At 37.8% G+C, this 24,244-nt stretch overlaps 1 protein-coding gene across 2 annotated transcripts in view; it reads left to right on the top strand.

Moving 5' to 3' along the window:
* ITPR2 (inositol 1,4,5-trisphosphate receptor type 2) overlaps positions 1 to 24,244 on the top strand; it is a 512,913-nt gene that overhangs the window by 246,397 nt on the left and 242,272 nt on the right. For both annotated transcript variants that reach the window (XM_054443160.2, XM_054443161.2), the window contains exons 32-34: positions 935 to 1,060; positions 22,615 to 22,743; positions 23,934 to 24,054. In XM_054443160.2, coding sequence (XP_054299135.1) covers positions 935 to 1,060; positions 22,615 to 22,743; positions 23,934 to 24,054 — 376 coding nt within the window. The remainder of the gene's footprint in view (positions 1 to 934; positions 1,061 to 22,614; positions 22,744 to 23,933; positions 24,055 to 24,244) is intronic.

The following is a 24,244-nucleotide window of genomic DNA, read 5'->3' as shown; positions in this document are numbered from 1 at the left end:
CAGGCATGTGCCACCATGCTCAGCTAATTTTTGTATTTTTAGTAGAAATGGGGTTTCACCATGTTGGCCAGGCTGGTATTGAACTCCTGACCTCAGGTGATTCACCTGCCTCGACCTCCCAAAGTGTTGGATTTACAGGCGTGAGCCACCGCAGCCAGCCTATGAGAAACTTTTAAGAACTATAGCCACTGCTAGTTTAGTGGAAGCTACTAGACAGCTCTCTTAAATTCTAAACATGGCCATATGATCAAACTGAAAGGTTTACTTGAACCTTTAGTATGTACTTGAGCATAAAACAGGTGCTTCAAAAATGATTCATAACCATTGATCGGAGAGGCTAGGATAGTGCTGCAGGACCACATAAAAGACTCTTCAGGTTTACCTGGCTTTATGGAATAGATGCATTCTTGAAAATATGCGTGCACAGTTTGCTTCATTCCCACATCATTTACCCTCTGTCCTAGTTTGGCTCTGATGATAGAAAAAGTCTCAGTAGCAGCTGGTTGTCTGCCAATAGGTTTCTATTAATGAGGTGTCCAGGAATGTACATTGCAATAATATCTTTCTTTTCTACTGTTGGGAGGGGATTGGAAGGGAGGGAAGGAGAGGGGAAGAAGAAAGAAAGGGAAAGGGGGAGGAAGGAGAGGTTGCTTTTGACTCCTTGTATCTCAAATATGATAGGCTTGTTTTGCATAAAGTTCTTTCTCACAGCAATGGTTGGGCCCAGGGGGATGGAGTACTAGGCCCCATGTTTTCACCCCTAGGTCAGTGGACTCTTAGCAGAAGAAGAGAAATGGGAATACTTTCTGGATAGACAAAACTATGCTATGATCTACCGTAAACACTAATAGATTTTATGTTAACCTTTCATAATTGATATTTGAAAGTCATCAATAAAGAAAACTAACTTTCTTTGTATTTGAAACTTGCACAGGTTAAAATTGCTTATGTGAACTTTGTTAATCACTGTTATGTTGACACTGAAGTGGAAATGAAAGAAATCTATACAAGTAACCACATTTGGAAATTATTTGAGAACTTCTTGGTGGATATGGCAAGGGTAAGTTAGATTTTGACTCCTGAAGGGTGTCAATAGATATTTTGACTAAATAGTATTAAGCATCTGGATGAAAACTTGCAGTTAAATTCACTACCTTTTGATTTGATACATTCATTCATAAAGTTGTGAATAAATTTCAGAAGATTGTGAATGAAATTTAATGAGTTAATATATACACAAAATACTTAGTACATTGTAGATAACAATAGGTAAAGTGTTCATTTTTACCTTTATGAGTGACTGTATTTGTCTGTTATTAAATGGAATCTTAGTGGCCTTCTTATATTGGATAGAGAAGATATTTGGCAGAGGTCGATTTGCATTTAATCTCTTATTCTAAGTGCAATTACAAAGCACAGATCAAGAGACCTAAAGAGGTCTTGACTACTGCTTTCAGGCAGATAGGTACTTGACCAGCCGACTGAGGACTTAGCCTTGCTCACTGTTGCCTACTCAAAATCTTCTTTGGAAGTGTAGTCCAGTAATTTATTCATCTGGCATTTTCACTCATGTCCACCAAATTATATTCTGTTCATTACTGTTTGTTTTGTTGGGGGCTGTTGGGGAGGACATGTGGAGCTGGTTGGCATTTTCTAGATACTGCCTGGCATATGTTTTTGCTCTGTTGATATTGAGTAAATGAATGAATGAAGAAATATAAGAAAGAAGGAATCTCTTTGATGGACAACACAATTTTCTTTAGCACATCTTAGCCTTTTTTTTTTTTTTTTTTTTTTTTGCATATTGAATTATCATAACAGCCAGGGTCTAAAAAAAAAAAAATCTAATTTTCCCTTTAAAGTTATGGGACTTGATGTTCAAATAAGGTTTCACTAAAGAAGACAGTATATAGATAACTCCTTAGACCTATTATGAATGATGGTGGCCGGACTCAGCCCCTTTGGCCTTCCAACATTCCTGAGCACTGGTAGCTTTGTATAGGCCTTATATAGATGTATTTGGAGGAGAAAGATTAGTGAAGTCCATATTTTCATTATCTCAATTACAAGAACAGATGCTGTTATCTGTTAGCGCACTGCCTCTCTATACCTTTTTCTGAAAGGAGGGATGACAAGGTACATCCTTGTCATCCCTCCTTTCACTGCCTCTAGACTCAGACATGTAAGAGCACCCTTGGATAATAAAATGAATCGTGTTATTCCAGACCATGGACTCTTTTTATTTAGCCAGGGTTTCCAAGTGAAATGTGCTTAGTTTACCTTTGGTGTGGTGTAGTGTGGTGAGTGTGGTAGTTCTTGTTTTACTTCATTTCCATACAGCTAAAAGCCACTTATTGCCTATCTCAGGTAAATATGCACCTGTAGAGAAATCGTCCTGTTTTATGCAGCATTTAACATAGTACTCATATGTGTCCCCATTGACCTTGTGAAAACCTTGATTCTGACCAGCTGTAGTATCTCCAGAGACTTTGAAGTAAGGAGTGGCTTCCATGACAATGACTAAGCTTTAAAACTGCACGTGCGGGAGGATATTAAAGAGATTATAGACTGATTTGCGGAGTTGCACAGTGCTACTGACTAAAGATAAGCTTGAAACAGACCAAGGTCACATTGTAGGCAGCATGAGCTGTAAAGCTGAAAGGATTTTAATTTTTAAACCAAAGAAAGCCAATGATAACTTCCATTGATTATGCCACCTGGGAAGTACTGTTTTCACTGATGTATGTGCCAGGCAAAGGTGTACAGATTTACATTCTTTTTTTGAAAAAAAACAAAAAAACAAAAAACAAAACACATATTAGCAATGATTTTAACTATTGCTTAATTGGATAATTAATGTTATTTATTATATTAAAGCTCTAGGGAAATTTCAGTATCTTCTTGATCTATTTATTCTTTATGTCTAACCACAATAACTTAGCTATACTGCAAAAGGGTTTTTAAAAATATTTCCCTCTTTTTTATATTTTAAGACAGTGGCTCTCTAATCCCTTCACCAGGGTTGACAGGAATCACCTTTCCTTTTTCAGGGAAGGAAATAGAAACCTGACTTTTTCATATCTGGGATTTCTCTTTCTCCCCATGAAGAAAGATCAGCGTCACCACAAACTTTCAAATTCAAGTTACAAAACTAAGTGTGGTTAAATGAGTAGAATGTGGCCTTCTAGGTAAATTTTCAGTTCAGTTGAGCAGTTTTTAAGCTTTAGTGAGCATCAGGCTTAGCTGGAGGGCTTGGTAAAATACGGATTGCTGGGCCTTGTCCCCAGAATTTCTGATTTCCATATATGAGAGACTTTGCATTTTTAACAGATTCCTAGGTAATGCTGCAGATGCTGGTCCAGGGACCACACTTTGAGAATCACTGTAGTAGATAGAGCACGGTAGCTAAGAGTAGGGATTTCAAAAGATTTAGCCAGACCAGAGTTCAAGTCTAGATTGTGCCTCTCAGTAGCTCAGTTTATCTTGGGCAAAGTACTTAACCCCTCTGGGCCCTGAGTTTCCTGATTTGTAAAATGAATACAATAAATTCACATTCCCCATAGGGTTAGTGGGAGAATCCAGTGAGATAATGTGTATAAAATTCTTAGCACGTATTAGCATCAGTAAGAGAGTTGGTAACATCATCCATATCATTGTATCCAGAGGACCATTCAGCATAGGCAGACACTAGAAATTATGTCCATAAAGCTGGACATCCACAACAGTAGTTGACATGAATAGCCACGTATAAGATAAACCAAATCCAGATGTTCCAACAAAGTTATGAAATCCTGGAAAAACTGATTTATATCCATGAGAAATTATGAAGGTAGTCTGGAGGAAAGGAATTTGGTAAGTTGAACCTAAAGAATCATAGCATCTTAGGGTTGGAAGAGACTAGTAGTCAAATTTATATCCAGTTGATAGTCTTCAGCACTTACTCAAATATCTGATTAACAATGATCTTACTACTTTTTTCTTTTTCTTTTTAATTTTTGTGGATAAATAGTAGCTGTATATATTTATGAGGTACAGGAGATATTTTGATACAGCCATATAATGTGTAATGAACACATCAAGGTAAACGGGATATCCATCACCTGAAGCATGTATCCTTTCTTTCTGTTACAAACAATCCAATTATATTTCTTTAGTTATTTTAAAATGTACAAGAAATTATTGTTGACTGTAGTCACTCTGTTGTGCTATCAAATATTAGATTTTATTCATTGTTTTGAACTGTATATTTGTACCCATTAACCATCCCCACTTCCCCTCTGCCCCACTACCCTTCCTAGCCTCTAGTAAGCATCATCTTATTCTCTATCTCCATGAATTTAGTTGTTGCAATTTTTTTAGTGCCCACAAATAAGTGAGAACATGTAAAATTTGTCTTTGTGTACCTGGCTTATTTCACTTAATGACCTCCAGTTCCATCTATGTTGTTGCAGATGACTGGATCTCCTTCTTTTTTACTGGCTGAATAGTACTCTGTTGTGTATATGTACCACATTTTCTTTATCCATTCATCTGTTGATGGGCATTTAGGTTGCTTCCAAATTTTGGCTATTGTGAACTGTGCTGCAGCAAACACGGGAGTGCAGATATCTCTTCAATGTACCATTTCCTTTCTTGTGGGAATATATACAGAAGTGAGATTGTTGGATCATGTGGTAGCTCTATTTTTAGTTGTTGCTTTTTTTTCTTTTGAGATAGAGTCTGGTTCTGTCACCCAGGCTGGAGTACAGTGGTGTGATCTCAGTTCACTGCAACCTCTGCCTCCAGGGTTCAACCATCTCCTGCTTCAGCCTCTTGAGTAGCTGGGACTACAGGCATGCACCACCATGCCTGGTTAATTTTCGTATTTTTTTTTTTTGTAGAGATGGGGTTTCACCATGTTGGCCAGGCTGGTCTTGAACTCCTGACCTCAAGTGATCTGCCCATCTCTGCCTCCCAAAGTACTGGGATTACAGGCGTGAGCCTCTGTGCCTGGCTATTTTTAGTTTTTTGAGGAACCTCCAAAATGTTCTCCCTAGTGATTGTAAAATTTACATTCCCACTAATGTGTACGAGGGTTTCCATTTCTCCACATGCTCTCCAAGCATTTGTTATTGCCTGTCTTTTGGATAAAAGCCACTTTAATTGGGGTGAGATGATATCTCATTGTAATTTCGATTTGCATTTCTCTTGTGATCAATGACGTTGAGCACCTTTTCATATACCTGTTTGCCATTTGTGTGTCTTCCTAAATGTCTATTCAGATCTTTTGCCCATTTTTAAATCGGATTATTCTATTTTTTCCTATAGAGTTGTTTGAGGTCCTTATAGAGTCTGGTTATTAATCCCTTGTCAGATGGACAGTTTGCAAACATTTTCTCCCATTCTGTGGATTATCTCTTCACTTTTTTGATTGTTTCCTTTGCTGCACAAAAGGTTTTTTCTTTTCTTTTTTTTTTTTTTTTTTGAGATGGAGTCTCACTCTGTCACCCAGGCTGGAGTGCAGTGGTGCTATCTCAGGTCACTGCAACACCTGCCTCCTGGGTTCCAGTGATTCTCCTGCCTCAGCCTCCTGAGTAGCTGGGACTATAGGCACCTGCCACCACTCCCAGCTAATTTTTGTATTTTTAGTAGAGATGGGGTTTCACCATGTTGGCCAGGCTGGTCTTGAACTCCTGATGATCACTTGAGAGTGATCTGCCCACTTCAGCCTCACAAAGTTCTGGGATTACAGGCATGAGCCACTGTGCCCAACCTGAAGCCTTTTAACTTAATGTCATCCCATTTGTCTGTTTTTGCTTTGATTGCCTGTGCTTGTTGGGTGTTATTCTAGAAATTTTTGCCCAGACCACTGTCCTGGACAGTTTCCCTGATGTTTTCTTGTAGTAGTTTCAAGGTTTGAGATCTTAGATTTAAGTCTTTAATCCATTTTGATTTGATTTTTGTATATCATGAGAAATAGAGATGTAGTTTCATTTCTTCTGCTTATGGATATTCAGTTTTGCTAGCACTATTTATTGAAGAGACTGTCTTTTCCCCAGTGTATGTTTTTGGCGCCTTTGTGGAAAATGAGTTCATTGTAGGTGTGTGGATTTGTTTCTGAGTCCTCTTTTCTATTCCGTTGGTCCATGTGTCTTTTTATGCCAGAATCTTGCTGTCAGATTTTTCCTTATTACATTTTTTGCCTAGTTATTTTTTCTCCAGCAACACAAAATAATTCAGTTAAAGATGTGTTTACTATAAACACCTCCTCACTATTCTTGCTAGTGACCTATTTTGAAACGACAAAATTATATAACTTGAAGAAAATGAAGATCATTTTAGTTGGTCTCATAATTTTGCTTGTGGCTTCTACAGAAAGAATTTTCTGGGTGACTCTCCTAGCTAGATGTAGAGTGGGAGGGCTGCTGTAGCATCATTCAGTGCTTTTCCCCAACAGCTGGTCAGATATTTTACGATAGCCTTCATGTCTCCCATCATTTTCTCCATGTCTTTCAGTTATTCCTCTTCTGATATAGTTTCTGGGATTCTAGTTTCAACATACTTTTGAGATCCCTCTAGTTTCTGTGTTTTGTTGAAAGGTATGACATTCAGGATGGAACCCAGTACTTCAGGCAGCAGATGACCCAGCACAGTTTATTTTAGTAGACATTTGGAGAAATGTATATGTGTGTGTGTGTGTGTGTGTGTGTGTGTATATATATATATTTTTTTTTTTTTTTGAAACAGAGTTTCACTCTTTCACCCAGGCTGGAGTGCAGTGGGGTGATCTTGGCTTACTGCAACCTCTGTCTTCTAGTTTCAAGTGATTCTCCTGCCTCAGCCTCCCAAGTAGATGGGATTATAGGCGCCCACCACCACGCCCGACTAATTTTTCTATTTTTAGTAGAGACAGGGTTTCACCATGTTGGCCACCCTGGTCTCGAACCCCTGACCTCGTGATCTGCCCGCCTCGGCCTCCCAAAGTGCTGGGATTCCAGGTGTGAGCCACTGTGCCTGACCTGACAACAATATTTTTTAAAATGCAAATGAAATTACTAATGGTAATGAAATTGGCACTCATACCACCTTCCATCATTCTTCTCTTGTTTTTCTGGAGTCAGCACTACCAGGGTCTTTTTGTCTGTCCTTGAGTAAAGCTGTCTAAAGTCACCTTTTTTAGTATTTTTCATTTTCCTATTGGCATTTCCTTGTCTGTTATCTTGTTAAGACCCATACAAGAAAATCTTTCCCAAAAGATTATTTTTAATAAACTGGTGCTAGATTGTTTCACATTCTTATTCCATTCTAATATCCTGACAGAGACAGTATCCATGTCCTGTAAGCACACCAGATCTAGGCAGGCAGCAATGCTATTAGACCCATGGAAAGTTGTTACACTGTCTTTTCAGAGCATTTAATGACAGCCCACTTTGATCTATGTTCCAGTGCAGCTAAAACTGGTGTTTGTAGGGCAGAAAAGCTTTTCTTTGGCTTTATAACTGATTGTTGTTGATAGTCAGGGGATTTGAGTCATTATTAGAAGGCACATAAAGAGGGTAGACTATGATCAATGTTAGCCTCAGACTATATTTTTTCTTTGAAGATGTTTCCAATTTTGCTATCAATGTCAGGATCCTATAAGGACCAATAGTACTCTAAGTGATGTACTGGCGGAATGAAATTAGACCAAGAAATAATTTAGAAGGCTCACCTAACTCTCTGTCATGTCAGTATCCCATCAGTCACTGGTTAACAAGACAAACTTGTGTATTTCACTTTCAGGTAGATAACTTGAGCCATTTTTTTGGTATAATTGGTTTTATTATTCTACAACTTTGTTAACAACTCTTATATTGAGTCAAGTTTTTACTTAAAATTTTTGCTCCCTTAACTTACCAAATAAATATATAAGAGGTTGGAGTAAAGATATAATTTATATGCACATTGAAACACACTTTCCTAGTTCTTTAATTTGGTGACATTAAGTCAATTTAAAAAAATAATTTTCTTGAATTTCTTAAGTTGAATGAGCTATTAAAAAATCTCATTTGAAAGGGCTCATTTTATATGGTCTTTTAACTAACATTTCAGGGAAGTGAAGAAGTATAAAGTATTCTATAACTTACACAAGGCTTATACAAGGCTTCTTCCCTTGGACCCCAGGATGTCAGTTCCACTCTATTTGCCACCCACCACACTGTCCACTCCTCAGTCTCTTGTCTGTTTTCTCTGCATCTTCCCAACTTCTAAATATTGGAGTGTGCCAGGCTCAGACTTTGGAATGGATCCCTTCTCTGTCTATAGTTACTGTTTGCTAATCTCATTTACTCTCATAACCTTCTATGCTTCTGCTGATGTCTAGTTTCACATATTCAACTGTCTGCATGACACCTCCACTTGGCTGTCTAACCTCGAACTCTATTCATTCCCATGCCTCACTCTAAAATAACCCCTTTTCAAGACTGTGGCATCTCTATAAATGGCAATTCTATTACTCACTCTAGGCATTCAGGCAAACCATTTTGGTGCCATCTGTAAATCTTATTTTCTTCTACTCAAAATCCAGTCCTTCCACAAATTCTGCAAGTTCTAACCATAAAATATTCCAAATTTGACTACTCCTGAACACTCCCATCACAAATACCCTACCCCAAGGTACCATTCTCTCTCATTTGGATGATTGCAGTAGCTTCATAACCTGTTTCCAAGCTTCTGCTCTTGTCCCTCTCTCCATCTGTTGTTTATCTAGCAGCCATCATGATTGAAGGAGGAGGAAGAGGAGGTGGAAGAGGTGGAGGAGAAGGGGGTGAAGGGGAAAGAGAGGGAGAAGAAGAAGGAGAAGATGATCGTCACTCCTCTGCTCAGATTCCTCCAGTGACTTCCTGTCTTGCTCAGAGTAAAACCCCTGTGTGACTTAGCCTCCGCCCTATGACCGCCCTTCTTCCCCTTGTCCTCTTATTCTCCCCCTAGCTAGCTCCCTGTTCCATCCCGTGGCCTCCTTGCTGCTCCTCGGGTATGCCACATGCATTCCTATCTCAGCAACTGTACATTTTCCAGGGATGCTGGACTCCCCTGTATCTGCATAACTTCTTCCTTTTCCTTTAGGTTCTTCCTTCAAAGTCACTCCTTCAGAGAGGGCTTTGCCAACCACCCTATATAAAATAACAGCCTCTTTTCTTTATCCTTCTTATGCTTGCTTCATTTTTCTCCGTAGAATTTATTACCGCCTGACATTTACATATATATATATATATTTGTATTTCAGTAGGAACAAATGAAAGACAGGAATTTTATCTCTGTTCACTGCTGCATACCTGACCTAGAACAATGTCTCACACATAATAGATACTCAGTAAATATTTGTGAAATAAATAAATAAATGTCATATGAAGCTAAAAATATTTAAAAAGTGGATTTGAAAACAAAGAAAATGTGGTCTGAGCATAGAATTAAGTAGGCAAATCAATGGAATGAAATGAATAGCCAGAAATAGACTTTTGCATATATATTAATATATAATAAAGAAATTATCACCTATTAGTGGAAAGGGATTGGATATTTCCAGGGATTGGTGAACTTTTTCTGTAAACAGCAAAATAGTAAATATTTCAACTTTGTAGACTCCTGTTGCCACTATTATGACAATTACTGTAGAGAAAGGCGTCCTAGGCAATACAAACATGAATGGATCTGGCTAGATTTGATGCATGTGCTGTACTTTGCCCACGCTTGGATTATTAGTAATAGAAACTCCATTAGAATAGTGGTTTTTATATATTTTGTTTACTCATGGATCTCAAGTATGTAGAATATTCTTGGCATGGAATAGACACTCAATAAAAATTGTTGATTTGAAGTAAAAATGACCGTTGATGACACTGGCTATTTAGGGTGAAATGAACTCACATAATAGCAATAATTGAAATGGATTTCATAGCTAAATAGAAAAAAACCTGAACCAGTAAAAATGGATGGAAATGTAGATAATATTTATCTGTCTTTAGATGAAAGCAATAGATGAAATTAGCTAAGGAAAATCATAGCCATTTCATTGTTTGAAAATTTAATACTTAAGTACATAAAAACATCATAAATAAAAATGAAAAATATCCTCACACTTGTAAACCCAGTGTTTTGGGAGGCCCAGTTCAGGGACTGCTTAAGGCCAGAAGCTCGAGACCCAGCCTGGGCAACATAGAGGGAGCCTGTCTCTACAAAAAAATAAGCTAGGCATGGTGGTATATGCCTGTAGTCCCAGCTACTAGGGACGCTGAGGGAGGAGGATCCCCTAAGCTCAGGAGTTTGAGGCTATAGTGAGCCGAGATCATGCCCCTGCACTCCAGCCTGGGCAACAGAGCAAGACCTGTCTCTGAAAATGAACGAATAAATAAAATAAAACACATCAAAATGTAAATAGCTATGATACAGTTTTAAAAAGGGTAATAACCATCACATGAAGAACTTATATATTATAAGAAAAACTCTTAACAACTTAATAAGAAAATGGGAAAAACCAAGCATTCATGATTTATAGAACAGGAAATACAAGTAGTTAATAAACCTCTGAAAAATGTTCAAATATCAATAATTTAAAAAATAACACAAGAAAGAAATAAGATCCGATTTTCAACCATCTAAGTTGCAAGCTTGGAAAGATAATGTTAAATGTTGGTGATGGTTCAGGGTATGTATTTGCATATCCTGCTGATGAGAGTATGATTTCATGCAGCCTTTGTAAAAAGTGTTTAGAAAAACCCTTCATACTTTTCTAACGTGTCAAGTGATTTACCCTCCAAAAATCTGTCCTTTGGAAATAATTAGAAATGCTATAAAGGGTCGGGTGCAGTGGCTCAGACCTGTAATCCCAGTACTTTGGGAGGCTGAGGCAGCTGGATTGCTTGAGCCCAGGAGTTCGAGACCAGCCTGGGAAACATGGCGAAACCCTGTCTCTACAAAAAATACAAAAATTAGCCAGGTGTTGTGGCGTGCGCCTGTAGTCCCTGCTACTTGGGAGGCTGAGGTAGGAGGATCCCTTAAACCTGGGAGGCGGAGGTTGCAATGAGCTGATTGCACCACTGCACTCCAACCTGGGTGACAGAGCGAGACTCCATCTCAAAAAAACAAAACAAAACAAAACAGAAACAAATGCTATAAAGGATTTATGGTCAAAGAACGTCAACCTACTTTTATGATAATATGATAATGTATAGTAGGAAATAGCTTAAATATTTAATATTTGAGAAATGGTTAAATAAATTATGATATATCTATATGATGGGTGTTAGAGTCACCGAGATTATTTTTTGAGAATTTTTAATAATGTGAAATGCTTAAGCATGAAGTATAAAAGGGAAGATGTGAAACACATAATCTAGAATATTTTCAATTATGTAAAATATATATGGCAGAACAAAAAGATTAGAAGAAAAAATTCCAACATGTTAATCATAGTCTTATCTGAATTGTAGGATTATAGATAATTTTCATTTTTCCATTTTATATTTTCTGTATTTTTCAGAGTTCTTACAATTAATATGTATTGCTATTATGAAAATGTTGTCTGTTTAAAAAAAGAATTTAGAATTCTAAGAAAGCCAGTTGAGTGTATGAGCTGATGATTCACATAAAAAGGAGATACAGAAAGCAAATGCTTGGAAAAGTTTTGGCCTCACAAGTAACGGAATGCAAATTAAAATAAATATGAGCTATCACCTCAGATATTTAGAGGAACATTTTTACTGTTTCTGTAAAATACTAAAGTGATCTTAGGATTTGTATTCCTTATGATCAAAAGTATGTGACTGGCTCTAGAGCTGCCCTGCCCTGCAGGGTAGCCACTTGCCAACTGTGGCTATTTAAATGTAAATTTTAATTCAGATAAATTTAAAAAAAAAAGTAGAAATTCAGTTCGTCAGTTGCATTAGCCACATTTCAAATGTTCAGTATGCACCTGTGTCTAATGGCTACCATATTGGGCATCACAGATATAGACGATTTCCGTCATTATAGGAAGTTCTGTAGGACAGTGCTGCTCAACATATGGTAACTTATTTACCATAGACGATCATCCTTGGAAGGGTAGCAGTCACTTTTAGAGCAGAAGAGAGGAAGGACATCATATATGCAAGGGGAGAAATTCAGACACAATTGTATCTAGAAATTTCACTTAATATCTGCTTATTCAACAAATAATTTTAGAATATCCGTTACGTGCTGAGGTGCTGCATGTCCAGTGGTGAGCAAGACAGACTTGTTCCTGGTGTCCAGGAGCATATATCCTAATGGCAGAGACAACATTTTACTTGCTCTTCCCACAGAAATGTTGATGGCTGTTTCCAACTTCAGTTCTTTGTGAAAAGTTGCCTTATACAGAGATACCACCAAGCTGTTTAAATAAACAGGAATCCTTGTCCATCCCCACCCTGACTGCTGCATTCCCTGTACCACTTGCCCTGCTTTATTTTTCTCTAGTCTGTTATTTTCTTTATTTTTACCACTTAGCATGTTATATATTTATTAATTTGTCAATTGTGTGTCTCTCTTGATTGGGAGAAAGGGTCTAATAGAATAGGGACGTTGTTTTGTTTGGTTCATTGTTCTAACTTCTAGTCCAATATGTAGCTTCAATTTAATAATTTGTGTCCTTATGTGATAGGCCATTAAATCTGACAAATATATAGTAAAATTCATCTGGAAGTAGAAGAAGACAAATATTTCAAAAGATGGATTGTTTTTTTTCTTGGAAAAGACAATGATGGTCGACTTGGTTGTTTCAAGTTGTGAAACATATTACAGATTGGGAATCATTTCATTCTGTGGAGTTAGGTTAAAATATTTTTTAAAAAATCTATGGAGTATATTAGAGATTTGGGAAGAGATTTAGGTACTCAGTAGTGACATGCTATAAGACAAACCTCAGGTAACCTAGGAATGAAGCAGGAATTAATATTTAATAAATGTTTTGAGGACAATTGAATATCCATATGGAGAAAAATTAATCAGAATTCATAAATTAGGTCACCTTCAGCAACAAATTGCAGATATTTTAAAGAGTTAAAAACTAGCATAAAAATGTATAGACTATTCTTTTTAAGAGGGAGTTTTTTTCTTCTTTATATTAAATATTAATAAATAGTAATGATCAAAATAAATAACAGTGACTGAATGTTGAAAAGCAGGTTACACAATGAAATATAATGAAATATTCTAAATAGAATGCAAAAATACATATGAAATGACAATTGAAAAGAGCTCATAAAAATATGTTAAACTCATACTAAATGTGCAGTCATTAGGTTTTTGGAAAATGGTTTACAGGGCTTGAATTGTTTGTGTATGACAGAAGACAGAAATGAAATGATTCCGCAAGATCGCCGAATAGGAACAGCTCTGGTCTACAGCTCCCAGCGTGAGCAGAAGACGGGTGATTTCTGCATTTCCATCTGAGGTACCGGCTTCATCTCACTAGGGAGTGCCAGACAGTGAGTGCAGGACAGTGGGTGCGGCGCACCGTGCGTGAGCTGAAGCAGGGCGAGGCATTGCCTCACCGGGAAGCGCAAGGGGTCAGGGAGTTCCATTTCCTAGTCAAAGAAAGGGGTGACAGACGGCACCTGGAAAATCGGGTCACTCCCACCCTAATACCGCGCTTTTCTGACGGGCTTAAAAAACAGCGCACCAGGAGATTATGTCCCGCACCTGGCTCGGAGGGTCCTATGCCCACGGAGTCTCGCTGATTGCTAGCACAGCAGTCTGAGATAAAACTGCAAGGTGGCAGCGAGGCTGGGGGAGGGGCGCCTGCCATTGCCCAGGCTCGCTTAGGTAAACAAAGCAGGCAGGAAGCTCTAACTGGCTGGAGCCCACCACAGCTCAAGAAGGCCTGCCTGCCTCTGTAGGCTCCACCTCTGGGGGCAGGGCACAGACAAACAAAAAGACAGCAGTAACCTCTGCAGACTTAAATGTCCCTGTCTGACAGCTTTGAAGAGAGCAGTGGTTCTCCCAGCACACAGCTGGAGATCTGAGAACAGGCAGACTGCCTCCTCAAGTGGGTCCCTGACCCCTGACCCCCGAACAGCCTAACTGGGAGGCACCCCCCAGTAGGGGCAGACTGACACCTCACACTGCCAGGTACTCCTCTGAGACAAAACTTCCAGAGAAATGATCAGATAGCAGCATTCGCGGTTCACGAAAATCCGCTGTTCTGCAATCTCTGCTGCTGATAGCCAGGCAAACAGGGTCTGGAGTGGACCTCTAGCAAACTCCAACAGACCTGCAGCTGAGGGTCCTGTCTGTTAGAAGGAAAACTAACAAACAGAAAGGACGTCCACACCAAAAACCCATCTGTACATCACCATCATCAAAGACCAAAAGTAGATAAAACCACAAAGATGGGGAAAAAACAGAGCAGAAAAACTGGAAACTCTAAAAAGCAGAGCGCCTCTCCTCCTTCAAAGGAACGCAGCTCCTCACCAGCAACGGAACAAAGCTGGATGGAGAATGACTTTGACGAGTTGAGAGAAGAAGGCTTCAGACGATCAAACTACTCCGAGCTACAGGAGGAAATTCAAACCAAAGGCAAAGAAGTTGAAAACTTTGAAAAAACTTTAGACGAATGTATAACTAGAATAACCAATACAGAGAAGTGCTTAAGGAGCTGATGGAGCTGAAAGCCAAGGCTCGAGAACTACGTGAAGAACGCAGAAGCCTCAGGAGGCGATGCGATCAAATGGAAGAAAGGGTATCAGTGATGGAAGATGAAATGAATGAAACGAAGTGAGAAGGGAAGTTTAGAGAAAAAAGAATAAAAAGAAACGAACAAAGCCTCCAAGAAATATGGGACTATGTGAAAAGAGCAAATCTACGTCTGATTGGTGTACCTGAAAGTGACGGGGAGAATGGAACCAAGTTGGAAAACACTCTGCAGGATATTATCCGGGAGAACTTCCCCAATCTAGCAAGGCAGGCCAACATTCAGATTCAGGAAATACAGAGAACGCCACAGAGATACTCCTCGAGGAGAGCAACTCCAAGACACATAATTGTCAGATTCACCAAAGTTGAAACGAAGGAAAAAATGTTAAGGGCAGCAAGAGAGAAAGGTTGGGTTACCCACAAAGGGAGCCCATTGAACTAACAGCGGATCTCTCGGCAGAAACTCTACAAGGCAGAAGAGAGTGGAGGCCAATATTCAACATTCTTAAAGAAAAGAATTTTCAACCCAGAATTTCATATCCAGTCAAACTAAGCTTCATAAGTGAAGGAGAAATAAAATCCTTTACAGACAAGCAAATGCTGAGAGATTTTGTCACCACCAGGCCTGCCCTAAAAGAGCTCCTGAAGGAAGCACTAAACATGGAAAGGAACAACCGGTACCAGCTACTGCAAAATCATGCCAAATTGTAAAGACCATCAAGACTAGGAAGAAACTGCATCAACTAACGAGCAAAATAACCAGCTAACATCATAATGACAGGATCAAATTCACACATAACAATATTAACTTTAAATGTAAATGGACTAAATGCTCCAATTAAAAGACACAGACTGGTAAATTGGATAAAGGGTCAAGACCCATCAGTGTGCTGTATTCAGGAAACCCATCTCACGTGCAGAGAAACACATAGGCTCAAAATAAAAGAATGGAGGAAGATCTGCCAAGCAAATGGAAAACAAAAAAAGGCAGGGTTGCAATCCTAGTCTCTGATAAAACAGACTTTAAACCAACAAAGATCAAAAGAGACAAAGAAGGCCATTACATAATGGTAAAGAGATCAATTCAACAAGAAGAGCTAACTATCCTAAATATATATGCACCCAATACAGGAGCATCCAGATTCATAAAGCAAGTCCTTAGAGACCTACAAAGAGACCTAGACTCCCACACAATAATAATGGGAGACTTTAACACCCCACTGTCAACATTAGACAGATCAGCGAGACAGAAAGTTAACAAGGATACCCAGGAATTGAACTCAGCTCTGCGCCAAGCAGACCTAATAGACATCTACAGAACGCTCCACCCCAAATCAACAGAATATACATTTTTTTCAGCACCACACCACACCTATTCCAAAATTGACCACATAGTTGGAAGTAAAGCTCTCCTTAGCAAATGTAAAACATCAGACATTATAACAAACTGTCTCTCAGACCACAGTGCAATCAAACTAGAACTCAGGATTAAGAAACTCACTCAAAACCGCTCAACTACATGGAAACTGAACAACCTGCTCCTGAATGACTACTGGGTACATGACGAATGAAGGCAGAAATAAAGATGTTCTTTGAAACCAACGAGAACAAAGACACAACATACCAGAATCTCTGGGACACATTCAAAGCAGTGTGTAGAGGGAAATTTATAGCACTAAATGCCCACAGGAGAAAGCAGGAAAGATCCAAAATTGACACCCTAACATCACAATTAAAAGAACTAGAAAAGCAAGAGCAAACACATTCAAAAGCTAGCAGAAGGCAAGAAATAACTAAAATCAGAGCAGAACTGAAGGAAATAGAGACACAAAAAACCCTTCAAAAAATTAATGAATCCAGGAGCTGGTTTTTTGAAAGGATCAACAAAATTGATAGACCGCTAGCAAGACTAATAAAGAAGAAAAGAGAGAAGAATCAAATAGACGCAATAAAAAATGATAAAGGGGATATCACCAGTGATCCCACAGGAATACAAACTACCATCAGAGAATACTACAAACACCTCTATGCAAATAAACTAGAAAATCTATAAGAAATGGATAAATTCCTCGACACATACACCCTCCCAAGACTAAACCAGGAAGAAGTTGAATCTCTGAATAGACCAGTAACAGGCTCTGAAATTGTGGCAATAATCAATAGCTTACCAACCAAAAAGAGTCCAGGACCAGATGGATTCACAGCCGAATTCTACCAGAGGTACAAGGAGGAACTGGTACCATTCCTTCTGAAACTATTCCAATCAATAGAAAAAGAGAGAATCCTCCCTAACTTATTTTATGAGGCCAGCATCATCCTGATACCAAAGCCGGGCAGAGACACAACCAAAAAAGAGAATTTTAGACCAATATCCTTGATGAACATTGATGCAAAAATCCTCAATAAAATACTGGCAAACCGAATCCAACAGCACATCAAAAAGCTTATCCACCATGATCAAGTGGGCTTCATCCCTGGGATGCAAGGCTGGTTCAATATGCGCAAATCAATAAATGTAATCCAGCATATAAACAGAATCAAAGACAAAAACCACATGATTATCTCTATAGATGCAGAAAAGGCCGATGATAAAATTCAACAACCCTTCATGCTAAAAACTCTCAATAAATTAGGTATTGATGGGATGTATCTCAAAATAATAAGAGCTATCTATGACAAACCCACAGCCAATATCATACTGAATGGGCAAAAACTGGAAGCATTCCCTTTGAAAACTGGCACAAGACAGGGATGCCCTCTCTCACCACTCCTATTCAACATAGTGTTGGAAGTTCTGGCCAGGGCAATTAGGCAGGAGAAGGAAATAAGGGGTATTCAGTTAGGAAAAGAGGAAGTCAAATTGTCCCTGTTTGCAGATGACATAATTGTATATCTAGAAAACTCCATTGTCTCAGCCCAAAATCTCCTTAAGCTGATAAGCAACTTCAACAAAGTCTCAGGATACAAAATCAGTGTTCAGAAATCACAAGCATTCTTATACACCAGTAACAGACAAACAGAGAGCCAAATCATGAGTGAACCCCCATTCACAATTGCTTCAAAGAGAATAAAATACCTAGGAATCCAACTTACAAGGGACATGAAGGACATCTTCAAGGAGAACTACAAACCACTGCTCAATGAAATAACAGAGGATACAAACAAATGGAAAAACATTCCATGCTCATGGGTAGGAAGAATCAATATCGTGAAAATGGCCATACTGCCCAAGGTAATTTGTAGATTCAATGCCATCCCCATCAAGCTACCAGTGACTTTCTTCACAGAATTGGAAAAAAGTAGTTTAAAGTTCATATGAAACCAAAAAAGAGCCCTCATCGCCAAGTCAATCCTAAGCCAAAAGAACAAAGCTGGAGGCATTACGCTACCTGACTTCAAACTATACTACAAGGCTACAGTAACCAAAACAGCATGGTACTGGTACCAAAACAGAGATATAGATCAATGGAACAGAACAGAGCCCTCAGAAATAACACCGCATATCTGCAACTATCTGATCTTTGACAAACCTGAGAAAAACAAGCAATGGGGAAAGGATTCTCTATTTAATAAATGGTGCTGGGAAAACTGGCTAGCCATCTGTAGAAAGCTGAAACTGGATCCCTTCCTTACACCTTATACAAAAATGAATTCAAGATGGATTAAAGACTTAAACGTTAGACCTAAAACCATGAAAATCCTAGAAGAAAACCTAGGCATTACCATTCAGGACATAGGCATGGGCAAGGACTTCATGTCTAAAACACCAAAAGCAATGGCAACAAAAGCCAAAATTGAGAAATGAGATCTAATTAAACTAAAGAGCTTCTGCACAGCAAAAGGAACTACCATCAGAGTGAACAGGCAACCTACAAAATGGGAGAAAATTTTCACAACCTACTCATCTGACAAAGGGCTAATATCCAGAATCTACAATGAACTCCAACAAATTTACAAGAACAAAACAAACAACCCCATCAAAAAGTGGGCAAAGGACATGAGCAGTCACTTCTCAAAAGAAGACATTTATGCAGCCAAAAAAACACATGAAAAAATGCTCACCATCACTGGTTATCAGATAAATGCAAATCAAAACCACAATGAGATACCATCTCACACCAGTTAGAATGGCAATCATTCAAAAGTCAGGAAACAACATGTTCTGGAGAGGATGTGGAGAAATAGGAACACTTTTACACTGTTGGTGGGACTGTAAACTAGTTCAACCCTTGTGGAAGTCAGTGTGGCGATTCCTCAGGGATCTAGAACTAGAAATGCCATTTGACCCAGCCATCCCATTACTGGGTATATACCCAAAGGACTATAAATCATGCTGCTATAAAGACACATGCACATGTATGTTTATTGCGGCACTATTCACAATAGCAAAGACTTGGAACCAACCCAAATGTCCAACAATGATAGACTGGATTAAGAAAATGTGGCACATAGACACCGTGGAATACTATGCAGCCATAAAAAATGATGAGTTCATGTCCTTTGTAGGGACATGGATGAAATTGGAAATCATCATTCTCAGTAAACTATCGCAAGGACAAAAAACCAAACACCGCATGTTGTCACTCATAGGTGGGAATTGAACAATGAGAACACATGGACACAGGAAGGGGAACATCACACTCTGGGGACTGTTGTGGGGTGAGGGGAGGGGCGAGGGATAGCTTTAGGAGATATACCTAATGCTAGATGACGAGTTAATGGGTGCAGCGCACCAGCATGGCACATTTATACATATGTAACTAACCTGCACATTGTGCACATGTACCCTAAAACTTAAAGTATAATAATAATAAAATTAAAAAAAAAAAAAGAAATGAAATGATTCCATGAAAAATGGGCAACCTTGTTAACAGCAAGGGAAATGAAAAATAACTTTTTGGTATAATTAAATTGATAAAAACAATTATAATTTACTGGTATAGCAGTCAGTTCTAGTAGGAAACAAATGGCACAATTCAAGAAACGAGGGCAGATTTAAGAAGGGATATGAGAGTACTGAGGGATTTTACCACCTGTAGACCCTGAAGGCACATGGAGCGGGCATTGTTACTAGATCCTGAGGAAAGCCTGGAGACATGGAGGAAGGGCTTCAGTAGTAGCCGTATCCAGAGAACACAGAAGCCCCTACAAGGAGAGGGAGATGGGGATGGAGGCAGAGGTAGAGTAGGTGCCTGACTTCTTTCTCTTCCACTCTGTAATCTCCTGCAAGAGCCTCGCATTAGCTGAATACAACCAGAGCCCCAAAGCAAAAACTATTTGGTGGTAATAAGGTAACATCCTGTGTATCTGTGAATAGTTTGTTGATAGTATTTTAAATTTATTATTTTAGAGGATCAGCCCAGCAAGCAGTATAAAACTGTCTACATACTCTCATCTGGTGATTCTTCTTTTGGTGAAATATGCCAAAAAAATCTGAAAGTAAAAACAGTAATTTTGCACAATTCTTTATAATAGCAAAAAAAAATCACATCATAAAAGATGAGCAAGAAGGAAATAACTAAGAAGATAAGAAAATGATTTGTAATATTGGTAATGTGTACCTCAACTCATTCCAAAAATGGATTAAAGCATGATGGTGCATTAGAATGATGGAATAAATGTAGGTTTTTAAAATAAGTGTTTAGATAATGGCAGTACATGAAAGTGTTTTATAGGAAAGAATGTTATGTGAATAATATGTGCAAATGGTTTAAAACTTTTAAACTGTATGTATTGCACATAAAAAGATCATTTGATATGATGTAATTTTATTTGAGCCATGTCCAATCTATTGTAAAGAGAAAATAAATAAAAATAAAAGAAAATAGATATTCATATGTATGAGGATCATTTTCCTGAAAAATTTTAAAAGATTTTGATAAGTGCTTCCTACATTTCTTGGTTGTCCATGATATTATAATATAAGATGCAAAGTGAAATGTTATTATTCGTAGAAGACAGGAAAAACATCTTGAAAAATCATTTGAATTTCTTGTTTAAATGAACTGAGGAATAGGTTCCACATAGCTTTGTAAAACATAGACTTTTCATAACCCAGGATTATGAAGAAAGTCTTGATCCAGAAATAGATTATTTTTATTAATCCACTGACTAAAAAGCAAATTTCTGGGTGGTTTTTTGGCAAGTGTCCAGTTGCAGAAAATGCAGTGTGGTATACTCTAATGACTCCAGAGAGCCCCACGCGATTGCATGAAATGTCACTGAATGAGAGAGGTCATTTGTTTTGGTTGTGATGGAATTGGTCTGCTACTTCTTCAACTTTATTATATTTTTAACCTATGTATCAGAAAGGCTCACTGTAAAGCCAGTGTTAGGAAGATACTAAAAGAAGTAAATCCTAATTCTTATCCATCATAGGAAGATCAATTTTATATTAGATCTGGGACCACGTAAATTAAATTAAATTTTAATCCGAGGTTAGATGTTCCAGGAATATAGCCCAACCTAAAGTTAACATAAAACAAAATAGGAGTCCTTAATCCCTCTTTCATTTAAAAATTTACTAAATTATTCATTCATTTCACAAACGTTTGTTGAACATCTTGTGTGTGCCAGGCACCATGTTACATGCTGGAACAATAACTAGAAGATTACATAATTTGACATAATTTATTTCCATTAATTGCACTGTGCCTGAAATTATCCTATGAAATTAGGTACACTAAAAATCTTTAAAAACGAAGTCAGGTAGGGTCAATTAATAGATGAGGAAAAAGTGAACTGCTCAGATGGGAAGTGACTTAGATGCAAAACAAACCCTGTTCTCTTTCTCCCACCTCCATTTGGCAAATGCTGGCGTTAGTGCTCCCAGATCCCAAAACAAAAGCCCCAGGACACGTGGTTTGAGAAGGAAAATTTTCTCTTTTATGAATTTGTGTGAAAGCTTTTAAAACAATATCAGATTAAGTGACATTGACTTATTCTTTTGGTTAAGCTCCTTATTGAAAATTTTTAAAAATTACATAAAAATTTGGATGGTCTAAGAACATCTGGAACATCTGGCCACCATATTACCCACCACAATTTTGTGAAAATTTAAACTTTCTTTCTCTGCTGCAGTTTTTCAGTCTTTTCTAACATTTGCTGCCCACCACTCCCAGTTCTTTTTCTTTTTATCTCTATGGTTTTCTGTCTTTTCAGCAGCCAACTTTTCTTCATGTGTTTTTAATTAGGTATCTTAGCTTTTGCAATTTGTTCATGCTGACATTGAAATTTACAGCAAAATGCAAAATGACCAATTACTGCCTCATTTCATCAGACGTAAAGATCAGAGCAGGAGCCAGGGATGCTCTTTTCTGGTCTTTCTCCAGCTTCAGCATTGTCTCTTTGGCTGAGTCCACTCTGAGAAGAATGCACGCAAACCTATACTTCCATCCTTCTAAGATAATCCATGGATGAAAACATCAGAATTATTGGGAGGGGTTTGATTTATCTTCTCCTACCTTTCTGTTTTCCTCTCCAGATGCTTTCTGTGTTTGTGTCCTCCAATTTGAGTGAGGGTTAGGAGTGAAAATGTTTGGAGTTACTAACTACCATTAATCACCTTTCTTACACTTAGCATGACTGTTTCGTCTTTGGTCTCTTACATTGAGAGGAAAAGTGTTCTCCAGCAAAGCCAAGCTTGGAGGCTGAGGGAGAGGTTGGTGTGCAAGAGAAGGGAGAAGCAAATTAAGAAGAAGAGGCTGGGGGTCTGTGAAAGAATTCTGGTTTCAAGGCTGAAATGACAGGCTAACTTGATGGAGAAGCTACTGAAGATTGATCCAATTTTCATGATTTCAGTCTGAAATGCTTCTCTTCTCAGCAACTTTAAAAAGCAGAAGACATGTTACTGACAACTATTTCAGGACAATTTTTAGGTGGTTCCAATACTGAGTTGTGGTTTAAAAATGTGATAAAACATATTGAGTTGTTTTGTTTTCCCTCCAGGTTTGCAACACAACTACAGACAGGAAACATGCAGACATCTTTTTGGAAAAGTGTGTGACTGAGTCAATAATGAATATTGTGAGCGGCTTCTTTAATTCTCCCTTTTCAGACAATAGTACCAGCCTCCAGGTAAGTTAAAGAATTGCAAAGCATTCTGCTGCAAAGAGTTTCTCTTATTTGAGTAGGATAAATTTTTTCTGGTCAGGAAGTCATTTCCTACACTTCAGATGTTTATTCTTCTCATATTATTTACTATTATGCCTCTTTCTGAGTTTACCAAACTTTACTTTAAATAAAGAGACCTCATCTTTAAATTGAATTATTTTTCCTTTTTCTCTAAGCAGACTAAGAACTTCATATCTGTATGTTGATTGCCAAGTGTTGAAATAACTGCACAATTAATTCTTTAAATGATAGACATTTTGCCCCTAAAGTTTTACTTTAGTAACTTATCCTAAAAAAATTAACGAAGGTTTATATACTAAAACTTTTAATTCAAGTATTTATAATACTAAAAATTTAATCAATTAAACATCCTTAAAAGGAGGAAGAGCTAAATAAATTGTGATATATCTGTAGGATGGTTTATTATATAGCAATTAAAAATCATGTTTTATAGGGAAAATTGATGACCAAGATAATAAACATGAAGTAATATTAGGCCACTGAATTCCATTGTAGTATCATCCAAATTTGTTTGTGTAAAGAATATATAAACATACATGCATCAAAAAACTCAGGGAGTAAATATCTTCAAATATTGATACTGTATCTCTATGTTGTAGGATTCTTGAAGATTTTCATTTCTGTGGTCCACAAATATTCTACAGTGATTGTGTATAACTCTTCTAAAAATATCAGTTCAATTATACTTTCTTTAGGGAAAAATTTTAAACTATTAGATAGAACCATAGGAAATTGTTTCTGTAGTTCAAAATGGTTGTCTCCTCTACTTGTCCATCATATGAAAACCAAAACAAACCAACCAACCCAGAAACACCTGCTTATTTGCTCATGGGAATAAACCATTGATTATAAAAGATATTCATGTCATTGGCTTCAGGAAATGGCATATTTTTCTGATTAAGAATATAATTAAAATGAAAATAACCAATTCCCTATAGTGTGTAGCATGTTGCCTCTCATGAAGAGAGTACCTAATAAATGTTTCGTGAATGAGATATTTATTAACTAGCACTGAAACTTGAAAGATTGTATTTTATTTTATTTTGGTGAACCTTTCTGAGAATGCATAGATGCTACATCAGGGCTATTAATGGTTTAGCATCTCTTTTTGCCCACCTTCTTTCTGGTTTTAGACACATCAGCCAGTTTTTATTCAGCTACTGCAATCTGCCTTCAGAATTTACAATTGTACCTGGCCAAACCCAGCGCAGAAAGCCTCGGTGGAATCCTGTATCAGAACTTTGGCTGAAGTGGGTAAGTCATGGTTTGAGTTTTACTTATTTTTACATTTCTTGAAGAAATTAGGTTTTTGGCTAATGGGCAACACAAGCAGCTTCCCAATTTACAACTTAAGAAAACTGGTATGTTTTCTGTTAAACTGAAGAGCAGCCCTCAGCAAATGATTCTGAATGTTGCATACTTTTTGGGAGGAGGATATAATCAT

Source organism: Pongo pygmaeus, chromosome 10 (genome assembly GCF_028885625.2).
Source record: "Pongo pygmaeus isolate AG05252 chromosome 10, NHGRI_mPonPyg2-v2.0_pri, whole genome shotgun sequence".
In the NCBI taxonomy this organism is placed as follows: Eukaryota; Metazoa; Chordata; class Mammalia; order Primates; family Hominidae; genus Pongo; species Pongo pygmaeus.
The sequence above is the reverse complement of the archived record's forward strand: the minus strand, read 5'-3'. Positions and strand labels throughout refer to the sequence as shown.